At 44.3% G+C, this 18,097-nt stretch overlaps 1 protein-coding gene across 1 annotated transcript; it reads right to left on the reverse strand.

Annotated features, from left to right (window-relative positions):
- Positions 1 to 3,495: 3,495 nt before the first annotated feature.
- On the reverse strand, positions 3,496 to 16,997 carry PVALB (parvalbumin). The gene is made up of 5 exons (XM_068142364.1): positions 16,942 to 16,997; positions 13,227 to 13,294; positions 11,134 to 11,266; positions 10,608 to 10,717; positions 3,496 to 5,167 (listed from the first exon to the last, which is right to left on the reverse strand). The coding sequence occupies exons 2-5, from the start codon at positions 13,285 to 13,287 to the stop codon at positions 5,139 to 5,141; spliced, it is 333 nt and encodes a 110-aa protein (XP_067998465.1). The 5' UTR covers positions 13,288 to 13,294; positions 16,942 to 16,997; the 3' UTR covers positions 3,496 to 5,138.
- Between the last annotated feature and the right edge of the window lie 1,100 nt (positions 16,998 to 18,097).

Below are 18,097 nucleotides of genomic sequence, written 5' to 3' on the forward strand. Positions count from 1 at the left end.
CAGCTCAACGTGACCTGGCTGAAAGCCAGTTGTACCCAGGGCTGCATCAAAAGAAGCATAGCCAGCAAGCTGAGGAAGGTTATTCTTCACCTCTACTCCCCTCTGGTGAGAACCCATCTGGAGTACTGTGTCCAGCTCTGGAGTCCTCAGCATGAGACATGCACCTATTGGAGTGGGTCCAGAAGAGGTCTCCATGAAGATTTAGGGGACTGGAACACCTCTCCTATGAAGAAAGGCTGAGAGAGTTGGGATTGTTCAGCCTGGAGAAAAGAAAGTTCCATGAAGATTTTGTAGTGGCCTTTTGATATTTAAAGGAGGCCTACAGAAAAGATGATCAGGGATTTTTTACATATAGGGATGGGAAAAGGGGTAATGGTTTTTAAACTGAAAGAGGGCATATTTAGTTTAGATATAACAAAGAAACTCTTCTCTATGGGGGTGGTGAGGCACTCAAATTGCCCAGCAATGTTGTGGATGCTTCATCTCTGGAGGTGTTCAAGGCTGGGTTGGATGGGGCTTTGAGCAACCTAGTGGAAGGTGTCCCTGCTCCTGGCAGGCAGATTGGAACTAGATGATCTTTAAGGTCCCTTCCAACCCAAAGCATTCTGTGATGATTCTATGATGATATTGTGCAATGACAGTTTTTAATTCTGTAGCAATATCAACTCTGGTTTAGTTGTTAATGCTTGGATACTATAGCACAGAGGCTTTAGCACAACTATGTGTGTGTTACTGCAAAGGAGAACATGATCTGCATTTCCAGTCTTCAAAAGTATTTAGAAACTAGGGGAACTTCCCTCCAAAGATGCAAAGTCAGGAAAGGCAAAAGAAGCGAACGAGCAAGCTTTCTGTTGATGGAGTCAACAAAGTGTGGAAGCAATCATAGGACATTAGGCAGTGTTGAGCTCAGGGCCGGTGGATAGACTATAAATATGAATCCCAGCTCAGCTTCTACAAAATGAACAGGTGTTATGGCCTCCAGTCCATTGATTCCCCAAATAAGACATGTGGAAAACTGTTGATCCATGAAACTCCATTAAGAGCTTGGCAGGACCCTGCAAGCTTCAGCAATTATTAATTTGATAGTTAAATTTTGTTAATGGTAAGTGGTGATCGGAGAAGTGTGAAGAGTTGGTGGTGATCTGTTGGTGCAAACCCTCTTTGTTAAATGCCAGGAAGTGGTGGTTTGTCTGTGACTCTTCCTCCTTTAGAGTTGTAGCTGGGAGTAAGCTGTGTTTCTTTCCCAGCCATGTTTAATACCAATGGGAACAAGTAGTGTGTGTGTCTAAACATAATTTACATCTCTTAAATCATCCAACTGTGTCTTGTTCCAAACCACTGGCTGTGAGTCTAAGGAAGAGATGTGCACTGATTATTTGAAATTTGGTCTTCAACATCATGGCTGAAGCTGTTTGGATTTTTTTTTTCCCCAACATAATTTCTGGTATATTAAAACCAGGGGGAGGGGGGGAAGGTTATGGAACACTTACTGTTCGGGACAAAGAAGATGATGTAAGATGCCAATTAAGAAACTCAAGGTAAATGTCTCTGGGAGAAACTTAATTTTGCTCTTTTGCTCAGGCATGTGGAAATTCAAACATCCTTCTTCATGAGCATTGCAGGGTAATGTGGACTATTTTTTTGTTAATTATTATTTGTCAGGCATCCTATAATCCACGCTCTGCTGGAAGCCTGATTCAATTTTGTAGGGAATTCTGCTTTCTTCAGTTTTACACTGGTTTCTGAGCCAGCCTTAGAGCCCTTGCAACGAGAGCAATATGAAAATGAGTAGTGCATTGAAGGTATGAGGTTTTATTCTACATTTTAGTGTAGCTTAAATTTTTGCATTTGTTTATTGCATTTTGAGCCAGGAGTAGGTAGCTTCCACCTAAAAGTATCACAGTATCACAGTATTGCTAAGGTTGGAAGAGACCTCGAGGATCATCGAGTCCAACCTGTCACCACAGACCTCATGACTAGACCATGGCACCAAGTGCCACATCCAATCTCCTCTTGAACACCTCCAGGGACAGTGACTTCACCACCTCCCTGAGCAGCCCATTCCAATGAGCAACAACTCTCTCAGTGAAGAACTTTCTCCTCACCTCGAGCCTAAACTTCCCCTGGCACAGCTTGAGACTGTGTCCTCTTGTTCTGCTGCTGGTTGCCTGGGAGAAGGAAAACTCCGAGGCTTTTTGTTAATGCAGTAATTAATAAGATGAAAAGAAATAATCCCTTACTTCCAAAGTGCAAAAATTACAGTGGGTTGAAACACCTCTAAAATACCATCTTCACTTGTCATGGTCCCTGCTTGTGAGCCCGGTGGCTGCTGGCACCCTCTGGCATCTTAACCCTACACGATGTAGGAAGCAGGGTGAGGCCAGAGGAGGGCCACAAAGAGGATCCAAGGGCTGGAGCACCTCTGCTATGAGGACAGGCTGAGGGAGCTGGGGGTGTTTCTGGGAAGAACTTCTTCCTAACATTCAGCCTAAACCTCCCCTGGTGCAGCTTGAGACTGTGTCCTCATGTTCTGGTGCTGGTTGCATGGGAGAAGAGACCAACCCCCACCTGGCTACAACCTCCCTTCATGTAGTTGTAGACAGCAATAAGGTCTCCTCTGAGCCTCCTCTTCTCCAGGCTAAGCAACCCCAGCTCCCTCAGCCTCTCCTCATAGGGCTTGTGCTCCAAACCCCTCTCCAGCTTTGTTGCCCTTCTCTAGACATGTTCCAGCAACTCAACATCTTTCCTAAACTGAGGGGTCCAGAACTGGACACTGTACTCAAGGTGTGGCCTAACATGAAGAAAGACTGATAAAGGAATCTTTGGGGTCTTCAGACTTTTATGCCAGTGAAACATCCTCATTAATGCTGCTGTAACATTTCACATCATGTACTATAAATATTTTTTAGACTCATTAATGGCTCTTTGCAGTCTGCTCTGCTGCTTCTGCTGTGTTTATCTGTTAAAGCCCCAGATAAAACGTCACCTTTCATGCCCTCCAATGGAATATTGAAATATAGATCTTTGCAGGTTCAAAGACTAGAAAGATACTGTGGAGGGCTTTCTTCATAGAGAGAGTGATTAGCCGTTGGAATGGGCTGCCCGGGGAGGTAGTGGAGTCACCATCACTGGAGTTGTTTAGGAGGAGGCTCGATGGGGTGCTTGGTGCCATGGTTTAGTTGATTAGCTGGTGTTGGATGGTAGGTTGGACACGATGATCTTGAAGGTCTCTTCCAACCTGGTCTGGTCTGGTCTATTCTATTCTATTCTATTCTATTCTATTCTATTCTATTCTATTCTATTCTATTCTATTCTATTCTATTCTATTCTATTCTATTCTATTCTATTCTATTCTATAGCGGTTTTTATGTCGGCTGGTGTTTCCGTGGCTGGGCTCTTACTGTTTTTGCTGTGGCCTTGTAATTACGCGCTGTTGCCACTGGAGGTCAGCAGCTGCCGAGGAAAAGCAGTCAATAAACTGTGGCTTCATTGCGGTCCGTTTTCACTTGCTTTATTTAGAATACTTAAAAATCAATACATTCTTCGGATCCGTATATACATTGTGCAAAACCAAAGGATTTCTATTCGAGCGCACAGCAGGTTCAGCAAAAGTAACGATTAAAAAAGAACCTTCCTTGTAAGTTACTACAGAGTGAAAATCTAGGATAGCTTTAGGGAGCGTTTATTGGCTTGCCGAGCAGCAATGGGGAATCGCTGTGCAGAGGATGGTATGCTGTGCAATGTGAGGGTGGCAGAGCTTCAGCCTTATCTTTTGGTGCCTACCTAAACAAGTGATACTAAATCTGAATGGAATAAGGTATTATTGCTGCAGGAATAGGTTGGTATCTGGAAATGGCAAATGTCCTTCCTCTTTATTGCAATATTAATAAACGTTCTGGCAAGATGTGGGGAAGATGCTGCCTAAAAGGATTTCCCCCCTCCCCCTCTTGCCTTTTCATTTTTACATAAAAAGAAGAACAAAACAAACCAACCAACAAACAGAAAGCATGATCTTGTTGCCAAAGTTACTGAGCAGGATCTGGGTTACAAGTGTTTAGCTCTTGGCTCTGCCATAGGCTTATTGTTGGCTAGTCATTTCCTTAGCCTGAATCTCAGTTGCCTATATGTAACTCAAAACAAAACAATAATTCACTTCCCTGGTAAATTTTAGAAGTATTTTTCAATATTTTTTATCTGTCTGTCTGTCTGTCTGTCTGTCTATCTATCTATCTATCTATCTATCTATCTATCTATCTATCTACTGTTTAACAGTGGGAATGGCAACAGCAGCATCTATCAACACCCGAATCTTGGTGTGCCCCTTCTCAAAATTCACACTGTTGATTCCTGTGAGCATTCCAGTCTTCCTGTCCTAGCTAGCTGTGTAACACTGCTAGCAAACCCATCCTGTGCTTCAGAAGCCACTGCTTTTCCAATAGTTTGCAAAGTTACTTCCATGCACGATTGGCAGGCACCAGCTGATACTCCTGTCAAGCCTTTGGTTCAAAAGTAACAGCCAAGGATCAATTTACTGGCCACAAAAATGCAGCAGGGGAGCTGTAGGTCAACTCCTAGGAAGCTATTTATTTATGTATTCATTTAAGCTATAAGACTGATTAAGGCAAAAGAGCAAACTGCCAAATGAAGTTGGGTAATTGCCTTCGGTAGAGATTTTCCAGGCTATGCGTATGCCGTCCGTTTAGCAAGGATGGCTTAAAAATAATGCAGTCAGTTTTGCCACAGTTCAGAACTTGGACTGAATGACTCATTGTATGCATGTTTTATCCCATTTTTTAAAGATATTATTTTTTTACTGTTATTTCTTCCCACTTTAACCCAGCTCGGGATAAAACAGCAGGAATGTCAGGAAGGAGGAGTAAAAATTTCTCTCAGCGTGTGCCAAGCCTGCATGAAATAAGAAACAAGTTACAGTGAGAGAGAATAAAGCCCAGACTGATGTGACCTTTATTACTTTTAACAGTGTCTTTCAGCACAATTACAGAGTTGCAGGATTGCAGAGAACAGAGCTGGAGTATAAAATAACGTAAATAAATAGAACGGGAGCCAAAGCAGTCAGCAGGAGGTGGTCGGAATTGGGCAGTGAAGGGTGGGTGAAGGGTTTGCATTGGTCAAAGCCTTTATGATTCAGCCACCAGAGTTGCAAATTCTGGAGAAAAGAAAAAAGTTTTTTAAATTATTAAAAATAACCCAACCCAAACCACACACACACACACAAACTAAAGAGGGGGGAAGCATAACACAATGATTAGACAGCAGAGAAACATCACAATAGCAGAAGAACAAAGAAATCTGAGTTAATTAAAGGAGAAATGTGACTTGGGAAATCTTACAGTGAAATGAAGGGGGTTTTTTTTGAGGTTAAGGGAGAAATGCTCTACATGCCCGCCTGTCAAGACTGTCCACTGCTATTCATCTGAAGAACTTGATTAGTTCCCTGTGATTCCTTTGTAAGTCTCAATGGGATGAAGGCAAGAACTAGAAATTTAATTTCACAGTGAGATAAATTTCCTTTATATCAAAGTTTGGCAAAGAGACTCATTAATGAGTCTGCCAGAGTATTCGTATCCCTGTATTGTAAGTATATTACATTTAAACTCAGTTTCATAATGACAAATGGACTGAAAATGACAGATTACAGAAAACAGAAGGCTGACATCAGCCTGCATAGCAATCTCGGTGGTAAGGAGGAAAAGTCTTGTGATTTCAGAGGGCCAGGATTTTACCCTGTGGCTTTGATGCGTGTTACATCCATAATGTTTACATAAATGTTTATCTCCCTGCAGTTTGGGGTTATTTTATGCTACAGTATATATAATACCTTTTAGCAGGGTGATAAAGCATGGAAAAGGCACCTTTGTGTCCTGGTGAATTGCTTCTTGGCGTACTGCACTCCAAGGAGGTTATAATTCCTAACTCCATCTAACCTTGCAAGAGTTACACATGGGAATACCTTGCAGGGTTCCCTGTGCCTGAGAGAGTTAAAAATGGCAGACTGGAGGGAATCCCAAGAAGGGCAACAAAGATGATAAAGGGATTAGAGGGCATACGGAGAGAGTGGTTTATGGGTTTAACATAATCAGCTGAGAGCAAAATGACAAACATGGGAGGCAGTCATCTGTAAAGACTCAAAGAGAGAATTACTGAAGTTTAATGTAACGAAGAGTAATGTCTTGCAACTGAAAACCACAGAAGATGAAAATCAGCATTTTAAACAGCATTGTAATGTTCACTTGAACACCACTAAACTCTAAACAAGTTGGATCTTTACTGCCTGGATTGTGCAAACAGACAACATTCTTGATGATGTGTTGAATAGAACCACGAAGCAACAAGGCACACGATGCCAGATTCTGACAAACCAGGCTGAGAAAGAGAAGTGTCAGGGGGTTTAAATGAGATCCAAATTCAGCCATCATTTTGAAAGATGTAAATCCAAATTAGGATTAGTGATGCGGATTACTTAGCACAAAGCGCATGTAAATCCTGCACGCTGTGGGTACACAGACTGCAAGAGTTGCAAACTGAATTTAAGAGATAACATAAAGTGCTTGTGATGGAAACCCAGACTGTTCTGGGTAGGAAGAAAAGGGAAACAGGCTACGACTACCAAATCACGGTGTGAGTAAATCCTGCAGCGAGAAGCATGGACTGCAAGGGATGAATCCTTTCCGAAAGGGAAACCTAGCTCTGCATATTCCATTAGAAGAAGTTGTCATACTTGCTGCAGCTAAATTAAATACTTTTGATAGTAATTTGTATCTATGGAATATATTTGGGGAAGGTTATTCAGGCTTGCAGCCAAATATTTTCTATTATACATTCTGGTAGTGATATTATCACTTAATGGCAATGTATTTCATGAGTACTCTCTGATAGCCAGCAAACCATGAAATACTCCTTCACGAATAGCTGCTATGTGCTTTATGCTTTTTTTTTTAACAGGGCTTTCAATATACTTTACAAATCTCAAAGATGTTCCAGCTGAATAATCATGTAAACTAGTTCACTCTCTATTTTCCTATGAAGGTTAACCCAACCACAGGTGGCTTGTTGAGGCATTGTTACAAAGTGCATACATGCAAAAGGTCTGAGAGCAGGCTCTATATATTAGCCCCTGCCTGTTGGTCCTTCCTGTAAATATTTATTGCCTCTGACTGGCCTGGCAGTGAGAGAATCCTTGTGATTGACTATATCCTCTTTTCCTGTTGTAATTCTCCTTCCAAACGAAATTAACTAAACATCTTTCATTGCACAAATAATAGTTTTAAATTACAGGGACTGAGTCTATTTTGTCGCCTCAAACAATTTACTAGCTGTCTGGTGTCAAGGCTCTGACTTCAAAGGAGAGGATTGTTTCACTGTGTTCACTGCAGTTCAGTAGTGTATACCAGCCTAATGCATACCCTGTAGGAGCTGACCAAAATGACAGATGTAATTACAGAGGACATGTTATAGGCTAATAATTTCTTTCATCAGATTATGGTTGGGTTTTTGTACATTATCTGTATAACAGATCTGTTTAGGAAACTTCATTAATAATCACTTAACACTAACCCATTTTGGAAGATAAGAGAGCACAAAGAAGGGTAAGAAAAGAAGGACTTCCAGAAGCTTTTTCCTTTTTGTTTTGTTATGACTTTCACCCGTGGCAAGGTCGTGACTTGCCGGTTGTAATTTTGAAGGCCTGAGCTCTGACTTTTCATGACATTGAAAGAAAATGATTGAATAATTAAAACATCCACAGCAGCTTAGCTGTATCAAGGAAAATGTTTTTGACTTACTGGGATAAAAATTTTGGATTTGTTCTGTCTGTGGTGGATGATCTTTGAAAATTCTCTGTGTACCTTCTCAGGTCTGTAAGTATCAAGAACCTGAAAGGCAGGGTGTGCATGTCCAGTGCCAATACACACAATAGATTAAAACAAACAGCACAGTAAGCAGAAATCCTAATTTTCTTCTCTCCTTTCTTATAAATGTTCTCCTGAAGTTGACAGAGCTGCCTCAGCATCACTTCCCAGTCTGGTCTGGAAGCTAATATTTGTACTTCTGCCCTTGGTCTGCAATTATGATGTTTTTGTTTCAGATTCATCATCTGCTGTTCACATCAGTGGAAGATGGAGGGGCCTTGACACCACACAGCAGATAACAATGTCTTACATGAACAGGCTGCAAGTTTTGAACTGAAACTGAGACATCAGCCATGAATTACAAATCTTGAGGGGACAAGAGGCAAGCTGGTGAAACTATTTCTGAGATGAAGACTCTTGCAGGAATCTTTAAAGGTTTAAAGCAAGAGACCCAAGAGAAAATCCGTAATGTGAGCCCCTAACTGGAAGAAGGCTGATTAGGTTGGGATTAACATTTGTGGTGATGCATCTGAAAAAGATGTGTTAAAAATCCATGAAGATCTGATCTAAAAACTGCTATGGGCTCCTGAGGGACAGCTCTTAATGGCCATCTAGTGAATTTATATTAAACCCTGTGAAAGGCTGCACATTTGTAATCCGTCAGTGATGTACAACGCTGCTGTTTGAAACAAGGGGTAAAATTGATCCCTGACAATTCAGCTGCAGGTCGTAACAGGAATCCAGCACTGCACTGCTGAATACGAATGTGATGCACAGTTGTGACTTCACATTTTATTTACATAAGCAATTATGATCTGGAATTGGATTTATGAACCAAAGGAAAAGCTGCAAAGTGTCTGGCAGACTCATCCTTTGGGCACAGTCCCAGCTGTTAACTTTGCACGTGTCTCAAGCTTTTCTGGTGCAACAATTTGCTGCTGGAGTCAAATTTAAGAAGTGGGAAAGAAACTGATCATGTTGTACAGTAAGGATATAACCAGAAGAAACAACAGCCAGATAAAGAAAGAAATCCCTGCCTTATCTTCTCGTTATCAAGTGTAAATTCAGAGTATTCCAGTTCAACGTTAATCATAGAATCAATAAGGTTGGAAAAGACCTCAAAGATCATCAAGTCCAACCTATAAGGAAGAGTCAAAGTTGCAGAAGAATGAGATAAGGAGAAGAGGTGTTTCATATTGCTGTATTACAATGTCCTGGCTCTCAGGCATTGTTTCATCTTAAACAAACAAAAAAAAAAGTGTTATGGTCAATCTTGAACAAAAAAAGTTAGTGCTGTATGTTCTCATATAAGCCAAAGTAATTCTGTAATGTGGTTGTTTTATCCCAATTTATACTGCTTTTGTTTTGCAGCCTTCTGGACGGAACTAAAAGTGTATCTGATGTGAGGTTGGTGGATCAGCTGCAAGTTTACCTGAATCAGGTATTCCTCTGAAAATCTTGCCTGCTGATTATAGTACTGCTGCCACTAATTGTAATGGGAATGAGGAAGGCTTGTCCAATAAAGCTGTGAAATGTCAAATAATGACATGCTCATCAGGTTCAGTAGCACTCCTAAAGTTTAGCTGGGACTTCCCTTACAAGCTTCACTATTGGCCCTCTTCAATCACAATATAATCATGATAGGAGAAATTAAGAGGCTTTAGCCTAGAAATAGGGTCATAGTCATGCCAGTGTGCTATGAACAGGCAGTTTAGCTAATATATCACCTGATTAATAGGTCAGTGGCTGGTGTTGTGTGTAATATTTTCAGCTTCTAAATTAGGAGGCTATGTTAGTTAACTGCATTTTGCCTCTTATTAATTTTTTTATTGTTTGGGGAGGGGGGTTTCTTCCTATTTTTTTTTTTCCCCCTCTAGGTTTCATCACGTCAGTATGGTGAAAACTTGGCAATTGCCTGCTGTCTAGGTGGTTTAGTACTCTGGCCACAAGCTTCCACTACTACCTCCTGCAATCAGGAAAGATTCAGTTTCAAAGTACATTTCTTCATGTCACTTGCAGTGTGTCTCAGAAAAAGGAGAAATTTTATATGTGGGTTAATTTAATTCCTCCCAAGGGGGAATAGAAAACAGCAGTAAGGTGGTTTGGGTGTTTTTTTTTAAGCAGTGTTGTGAGAAGTTGCTCTTTTCTTTGTAATTCTCATGTTTAGTAAAAGGGAGTGACAAGCTTTCTTAGCTGTGAAGAGCCATATAAACACCAGCAGAAGCTGAGTAGATAATTATTATGTAGAAATACTGAAGCAGACTGACTGTACTTTGAGTTTTAAGAGCACTGCTTTGCGAGGTTATGCATTACATTCTATTTACTGATCATCAAGCAGAAATGCTAATACTCGGCTTTTCTTTTTCTTTCTTCTCAAGTTTTATAGTCAAGTCTGGGCCTTTGAATTCTCAGTGTCCTGATCCTCACTCCAGTGGAGTCAACAGAAAATGTACACTTACTGAAGTATAATACGGATCAGTGGTTAGCCCTGTGCTGTGCCCTAACTACCTCTCGCTTTCTGCGAACTCTTGCCCCCTCTAGTGTCAGAACTCGGCTCCTGTTTCCCCTCCAGCCTGCAGGCAAGGTATAGCAAACGTAGCAGGACTTGGCATTTCATTAAATCCAAACTGTGTCCTTCAGAAGGTCACAGCCCACACTGATTCCTAGATTTCCTCCATTCCTGTCTGTTAAAGCAATATTCGATTGTTCCTGTCAAAGTTTACTCCTCTAATCACATACCATCAGCGCCAATTTTACCATCACCGTCCTTATCTCCAGCAGCCAGAAGAGCCTTTGTTTCTTTGTCTGATAGGTCTCTTCCATCTGGGGTAAAGCCCTTCAGTACAAACCTAAAGAGGAAGCATGGGAAAAAAAAGTGGAAAAGTGTTGTTGTGTTTTTTTTCTCCCCCCACCTTGTATTTGTACCACTGATTTGATATATGAGTTGGATTCCAGGGTTGTATTTTCTGCTGTTGACCTTCTTTAACATTCAAGAGGAATACTTTAGTCTGAAACTCGATTTGACTGAAGAACTATTGGTAAGGTATTGACCACTGGTGTGCTTCAGAGATCCTGCAATAAAAGTTACAACTAGCTACCTCCAGCACACTTTGAACCATATGATCAGCAAACAACTGATTATTGCACACAATTGCCAGTCAAGAGATTGAATTATTGCTATTATCTGGAGTCTTGTAATAAAAAGAAAATAGGAAATCAGATTCTTAACATGAAGTAATTTGGGAAAGGACACATCTTTACTTACTTTAGTTCTTCCTCTTCAATGAAGCCACTGCGATCTTTATCAAGAATATGGAAAACCTTCTTCACATCTTCTGGGCTCTTCTTTTTCAATCCTACCATCTCGAAAAACTTCTTGTAGTTAAAAGATTCAGCCGCTATAGGAGATGAAAAGTCAGAGAACTGCTTAGAAAAGGCTTTGAAAGATCTAGCAACACATACCCGTGGGTTTCTTCCATACTGCTGCCTGTCCTGCCGTGGGAGGCACAGTGGAACCCGGCTGTGGCAGGAGGTAAGATGTACACACTGTAACTGTCCCTGCTTCACAAACACTCATGGAAAGAAACAAAGGGGAGAGGGGCAGTGCTTCCTCGTGCAGATGAAGAGCTGAGATACAGGGGGATGGAGACTTGCCCAAGGTCACACAGGAAGTCTGTGATAGAGTTGGGAACTGAAGTGTAACCTGCTTGGTCTCGTTTCAGTGCCTTAAAACCTTTGTGTGTGTGTGCCCTAAGTTTTACATTAAAATAGTCACCTGAGAGCAGGCTCTGACCATTAGATTGCTGCCACTTTTTAGTCATTTTTAGCCCCGGGGGAAAGAAAAAGATCAAAAACGCTCTTGCTCAACCACGGAGCCTAGTTTTGGCAAAAAGTGTTTCACAGCACATGGCTGTTTGAGTACTGTTTCGTTTTTTCCTGAAGACTTACTAGAAATCAGTGTTGTGTTTCGACCGCTGAAGGTACTTGTAGTCGTGGTCTGTACGCTCAGACCCTGCAAGGGAGTGCTGTGCTCTGTGCTGCCTGCACAACCTTGTCAGGCGCGATCGCCGGGGAGGGAAGAAACCAAACACAGAGCTCTTGAAATAGGAGCCAGGATAATCGAGTTTACCTGCTCCACCTCTCCTTTAACCGCACCTGGTTTTGTCCCACCCATGTCGCCTAACGACTGCGGTGTAGGTTAGAAAGATGTGGGTTAGCAATCTAATACAGTGACCTCCAAAACATGCTGTGGACTTTTTGTCCCCCTTTCCCCATGCATTCTTATTCCCGCCGCAGCTTTTCCTGTTACGTAAAATTAAGGAGGCTCAGTCTTTATCGGTCTGCTTGACTGAGATCTGTCATTAGTTGCTGCTAATTGCATCTACTCCGGGACTTGGAAATGGCCCTAGAACAATGAAAGATAATGAGAAAAACAGCTGCTGTGTTCAGGGAAGCAGTTTGTTGGTCGCTTCGACTCTCCGGCTGCTGAGTTTAGTCAGGCTCAGCGGGTTTTGCGTTTCTGTCTGCTCGGGAAGGTCATAGCATAAAGCAGGACAGAAAGGGGCTGCTCTTCTGGGTGGTGCGACCAGCCAGATGGGCTGAGGCGGGGGGCGGGGGAGGGGGGTAGTGTGCATCCTGGAGCACGATTTCTGCAGTAACTACCTGAATTTCTGTAAGCACGGAGAGGCTTTGCAGTCAGTGTAAAGGGTCGCGATGGATTAAAGCGGTAGCGAATATCTGAAACCCGGGGGACCCTGAGAGGGAAATATGGACCGCTGCATACAGCCATTCGTCCTGCAGAAAGCTTCTGCAGTCAAGCAGTGCACCCGCTTGCTCTGCTGTTGCCTTCTGCTCCATCCCGAAAAGCAAAGCCCCCCCCGGGGATTCCGCATAGAAAGCGGGGAAAGAGCGGTTCCTTTACCCCTTGAAAAGAGAAAGAGCCGTTCTGCAATACCTGAAACTGAATTTCAGGGGTGTGTGGGAAGCTGCCGCCATCCACGGCTGACTTCCCTATCCTATATCAAGATATAATCCACCCTGCGTCGCCGAGAGTTTTGTTCCCTTTGAAAGTATCCTCCCGGTAGAAGCAAAGTCTGTGTCCGCAGTTACTCCTTGCCTTCCTTTGAAATAAATATTTCGTCTCTGTAATGTGCAGGGCAACTTTGCTGAGGATGCAGACTTGTACTTGATAGACCTGTCAGGCTTTCACTGCACTTCTGCGAACACATCCTCATTTGTTATTTTGTCTAGTCGGATCTTCTGATCTTCCCCGAGTTAAAATAAATGCATTGCTATCCTAAGATGAAGAGACTAAATGGGGAAAAGAGGGGGAAAAGAGGGGAAAAAAAAAGCACTCACCTGAAAAGGCTCCCACAGCCTTCTTGATATCCTCAGCGCTGAGCACGTCAGTCATAGCCATCCTGCAACTGTTTGAACAGGGAGGCAAGTGCGAAAAGATTAAAAAGTGCTTTTCTCATCATTTCTGCTCATATGACCAAAGCTGCAGTGCTGTGTGGGGACGGCACACCGGGAGAGGCTGGCCCCGTGCCAGCTCTATAGCTCTGCCTGGAGAAGTGCCATGGGCTGTCGCTCTCCAGTTTGCAGAGCACCAAGTAGTCCACAGACGCGAGGGTTCGGCTAAAGAGAGGGTATGGGGATGCCTTTGCGGGAACCAGGGTGGGTAGGACGCGGGTAGGGGTCGCTCCCCCCGAGGTGGGAGCCTAAGCCTATTGGAGCAGTGCCAGAGTCTGTTGTGATACCGGCTGGAGGAAGAGTTGTGCCAAGGTCAAGTCTCGGGTGCGGTGGGAGAGCTAGTGGTGCAACGCAGAGCCTTTTCCTTTAGGAACTCAGGACGAGCTTTACCAGTTATATTCGGTAATGGGTGAAGAACTGCAGCATATGCCAAGCTTCGAGCTGCTCTTGAGGTCGGGAAGCAAATGGCATGTAGCCTTTGAACATTTGCCTTACCGTTCGAACACTTCAAACATCCCTCCCCTCCTCCCGTCCCCCTCCCCTTCACACACATACTCCTTTTTAGACCTCGTTTCTTTCGGGCCAGTCCATATTAAGCATCATCCTCGCTGAATTAATTATCACATCCCTGTGAATCCTACAGATCCCGTTTGTAAGGCACAATATGCTGCAGAATCATCCGTGATATGCTATGGTGAAACGAGATGCGAGGTGACAACACACTCGTGGGGAGCTCCTGTGCAGTGGTGGGCTTCCCAAGCGGGACCGGCCGCTTCCTGACATCGTCAGGAAAGATATAGGAATTGTATTTTCTACGGCTGAGGTTTGGTGGCGGTGGTGTTTGTTGTGATTTTTTTTTTTTTCCCCCTCCAAGAAACTCTGCCTTTTTTCACATGAAATATGGCAAGTAGTCCAGCTCGCTCTCGGAGTTTGGGCGGGAGCCATTAGACTGAGCTAGCCAAGGTTAGGGCCCAGGAGTAGGGCAGATCTCTGCAGGAGTGTTGGCATCTCGGGTTCAGGAACGGCGGGGGAAAGCAAGAGCGGTGGCAGCGAGGTCCCCACGCTGCCATCAGCGGGTACAGCCCGATCCCGCTGACGCAATGGCACCCTTGGCCCGAACGGGACCGCGAGAAGGGGGGCGGCTGCTGCACAAATGCGGGGCACTCTGGTCCTTCTGGCAGCGGCTCCTCGGCGCTTCTAAAAACGCAAAGCCCCATCCCTTCCTCCTCTCCCCAAGTTCAGCTCCAGCGGGTGAGTCATTAGCACGGCACTGAGCGCAGAAGGACGAAGGAGGAGGTGACATTGGGGTCCCCTTTCTTTCCTTTCCCCCCCATTTTTAAAACAATCACTCTTCGTTGTGGGAGGGACTGTCTTCTTTCTCTCTCTGCTGAACTTATTTTTTCACCCCCTTCTGTGTGTTTCTTGAGATACACGAGAGGCTTATTTTCCTTCAAGGACGAACACGGAAACGGGTGGGGGGCTGAGTCCCTCTCCCCAGCCTGAGCACATCTTTCCGCAGGGACAGAGGAGCTGTGCTCTGGGATGCGGGCCCGAGACAAACTACGGCCCCGTGGAAGGTCTCCGTGCACCTTCCCGCACGGGCAGTTCTCACTAAGCTGCCCCTGTGGGTTCGAGCTGGGAGGTGCAAGGATGCGGTAAAGACAGGATTGGGGTTCCTTGTGTCTCTTGCTTTAGCGGAGTTCAGCTTGGATAACGGAGTTTGAAAAAGCATCGCCTAGCACGGGTTAAAACCCAACCGTTAAGCCTATTTTGTGCTTGGGTTAAATGTAGACCTCGTCGATATATGGCTATTTACAAGGGAAATCAATGTGCCTGATCTTGTATAATTGGCGTCCCTTCCCTTTCCCGTAACTGACAGGAGAGGAGAGTCCCTTCTTGCCTCAGTGCAGGGGCCTCCGGCCTGGCACAGCATCACCAGCCTCTTCCCAGCTCCGATCCGAGCAGCGCTGGCGCAGCCTAGAGCGAAGCTGGGCCTGTTTCCACCTTTTTCCTCCTTAGGAACCTTTTGCAAACCCGTTGCTGAGGTATCCTAGTTTTTAGAGCTGTCTCTGCAGACAGGAACGCCGCTGACTGCCCGCCAGCGGAGATGCTCCGGCCGCGGTGACTCGCGTTTCGGTGCGGGGGATGCAGCACGCCTTTGGCAGGCTGCCCCCGGCTGTAACCGGAGCCGCTGGCTGGCAGAGGCGATGCGGAGCGCTGCCTGCTGTGCTGGCAGGCTCCGGGCAGGGTAACTATCCTCATGCCAAGCGAACCGGGCAGAGGCCGCCGGGGCACATTCCGTGTCCTAGGGATGGGAGCCCAGCAGTGCTCTCCGCATCCCGAACGATGTGCGAACCGCCCTCGTCATCAGATCTACCAGACTGCCACGGCCTAATCATGCTGTGAAGGCGAAAAGTGAGAAGTGCCAGAAAAATGAGGCTTCAGATCAAGTGAAGCCATTTGTAGAGCGTAAATAATATTTCCTTCAGCTTCTCGTCCTCTGCTCAGCAGCTGAGGCCGGGGAAGTAAAAGCCACATAAGGGTTTGCGAAGGGGACAGCTGTGGGTCTGACCTGCAGCAGTGTCTGAGGCCCGTCTCTTAATCTTAGCAGGGCATCCGTTTTAAGGACAGCTAGAAAAGTACTAGGAGCTTTTAACCACCAAGCTTTAGTCAAAACGGGTACGTTTCTCTAATAGAAAAAGCATCACACGAATTGGCAGTTTCACACTCGACCCTTCGCCTTTTTTCTCATCATCCCTGCGAGATGAACCACGTGGTTTTGCTTTCTTTCTGAGATTTCGCCAATTTTCTTTCCCGAACTATTTGCAAAATCTACACCGTGGATTTCCAAGGTGTCTGCACTGAAGCTTTCCTGTAGATCAACTCCCCCATCCACCGGCACCAGAATGATGGTGTTCTCAGTAAGTGAACCATCGAGTAAATTAAGTAGAAATCAACCCGCCCTTGTTAAAAGCACACAATTCAGGGAGAATTGCATGAGCAGCAAGAAGCCCCCACGCCAACAACTGAAGCAGAAAGCCCGGAATCCTTTGGAAAAAAAACGGGGACACATTTCCTTTATCTTCCTAAAGACCACACCAAAGAGAGCAACTTCATCCCATTGCTTACGATTATCTGTGCATCAAGAGAGATGTCATTTCTGCCACGCGTTTTCGAGATGTTCTTGTTTTTTCCCTTTGATTCACATATGAGCACTTCATGAGCATTTCTGTTCACCGTGTCCTTACTCGCGTTCTCGTTTTCTTACCCCCCCTTCCCTCCCCTTCCTTGTTTTGTTATTTCCAGTTTCTCACTTTCTCTCTTCATTTTCTCCTCTTTCCCCTTCAGTGTGTTCACCCATTTTCTGCTTTTAACGACCCTCTCTTCTTCTTTGGAGCCTTCTCTGTGGGAAGCCATTCCTCAGTGTTTAGGAGATTTACACCTCTTTGTCTCTGGGCTTTTGTCTGCAGGCAGGGAGAGAGGGTCGGCGCGATGGAAGATATCCTTATCTGCTTTCCTTCGGGTGAAGATCCAGGGTTTCTGCCGGGAGCGGGCGAATCCACGTTTCCTGTGGAAGTTTGAGCATTTTCTTGCGACTTACCTTTTGGACCTCTTCTGAGCACGTTTGAAATGGGTGTCAGATATGGAGGTGGTCAAACAGAGGTGGAACTCGGGGTAGGAACCCCACTTATATAATCTCTCTTGCTCTATCTATTTTTGGCAGGTGATACCCACTCCTCACTGGTATCAGATATTCAGGGATTTTGGTGATGGTGTCACATTTATCTTTCCCTTAACTAATCAAGGAACACTATTAATAATCCTTGGCGCTCACCTTCCCCTGGCTGCGAAAACCTATTACCTCTGCAAACTGACGGTCCTCTTGGAACTTTATTGTCAGAGGGAAAAGCAGGAGGTATAAATGAGTTATATGGGGGCAAATAGGTGCTCCATATTCCATCAGAGGAAGGTGTCATCGGGGAGATCACCATGAATCAGGAGGTTCAATTCGAGAAATGAGTCTCTGCTTAGAAGGAAAGGAAAGGCGCTCTCCTCACCAGAGTGAGGGAAACTCAGACATTTGTCCTTTTCTGTCTTTACTCCTGGTAGATGCTCCTCGAAACAAGAAAGAACACCCCTAATCTGCCTCCTGCATCTAAAGTTGCATGACTCTGTTTTAATTCTGGGCCTTGAAGGAAGGCAGAAATAATTTTTATTTATATAGCTATTACTTATTTTTTTTCTGCAGAAAACAGCAGACTCAAATGTGTAACTCTGGTTGGCCACGCTTGAAGGGGCATCCTAAATACCCATTCTGTGCCCCACTGGGCAGGGTGTTGTAGAAGCCTGAAAAAAAAATGCACAGCCTGAGCTTTCTGAGGAGAGGTGGAACACTGTAAAAGAGGTAATCCTGCTTATAATACATTGACTGTAACCTTTTCAGCATATAAATTCTTTTTATGCTCAATTGCTCATTACAGGGAGAGACACCTTTGGAGACACTTCGATTTTTACTCTGTCGAGCAAGAATAACAACAATAAAGATGCCATTGAGATCTATTTGCCATTTATTAATCCATGTAGGGATACTTTCCCTGATATTTAATTCCCCCCTCCCCCTTTTTTTTCTTTACTGGCAAGGGGAAACGTTTTATAAAAGACTACAAATCACATTTATCTGGAGAGTATTTATGAGCCAAAAAATGTTTTGAGTCTCAAACCCAGCAGTTCGTAGTTGAAAAGCAACCAAGCCTGTG

This window comes from Melanerpes formicivorus, unplaced genomic scaffold (assembly GCF_026170545.1).
Source record: "Melanerpes formicivorus ecotype bairdi unplaced genomic scaffold, bMelFor1.0.p_v2 SCAF_8, whole genome shotgun sequence".
Lineage (NCBI taxonomy): Eukaryota > Metazoa > Chordata > Aves > Piciformes > Picidae > Melanerpes > Melanerpes formicivorus.

Bases quoted from the DNA above. Each gene is read 5' to 3' on its own strand.
- PVALB (XM_068142364.1), bottom strand. From the start codon at position 13,287: ATGGCTATGACTGACGTGCTCAGCGCTGAGGATATCAAGAAGGCTGTG. The intron at 11,267-13,226 runs GTGAGTGCTTTT...CATCTCCTATAG, and splicing joins GGCTGTGGGAGCCTTTTCAG to CGGCTGAATCTTTTAACTAC. The intron at 10,718-11,133 runs GTAAGTAAAGAT...CTTCCTCTTTAG, and splicing joins ATTGAAGAGGAAGAACTAAA to GTTTGTACTGAAGGGCTTTA.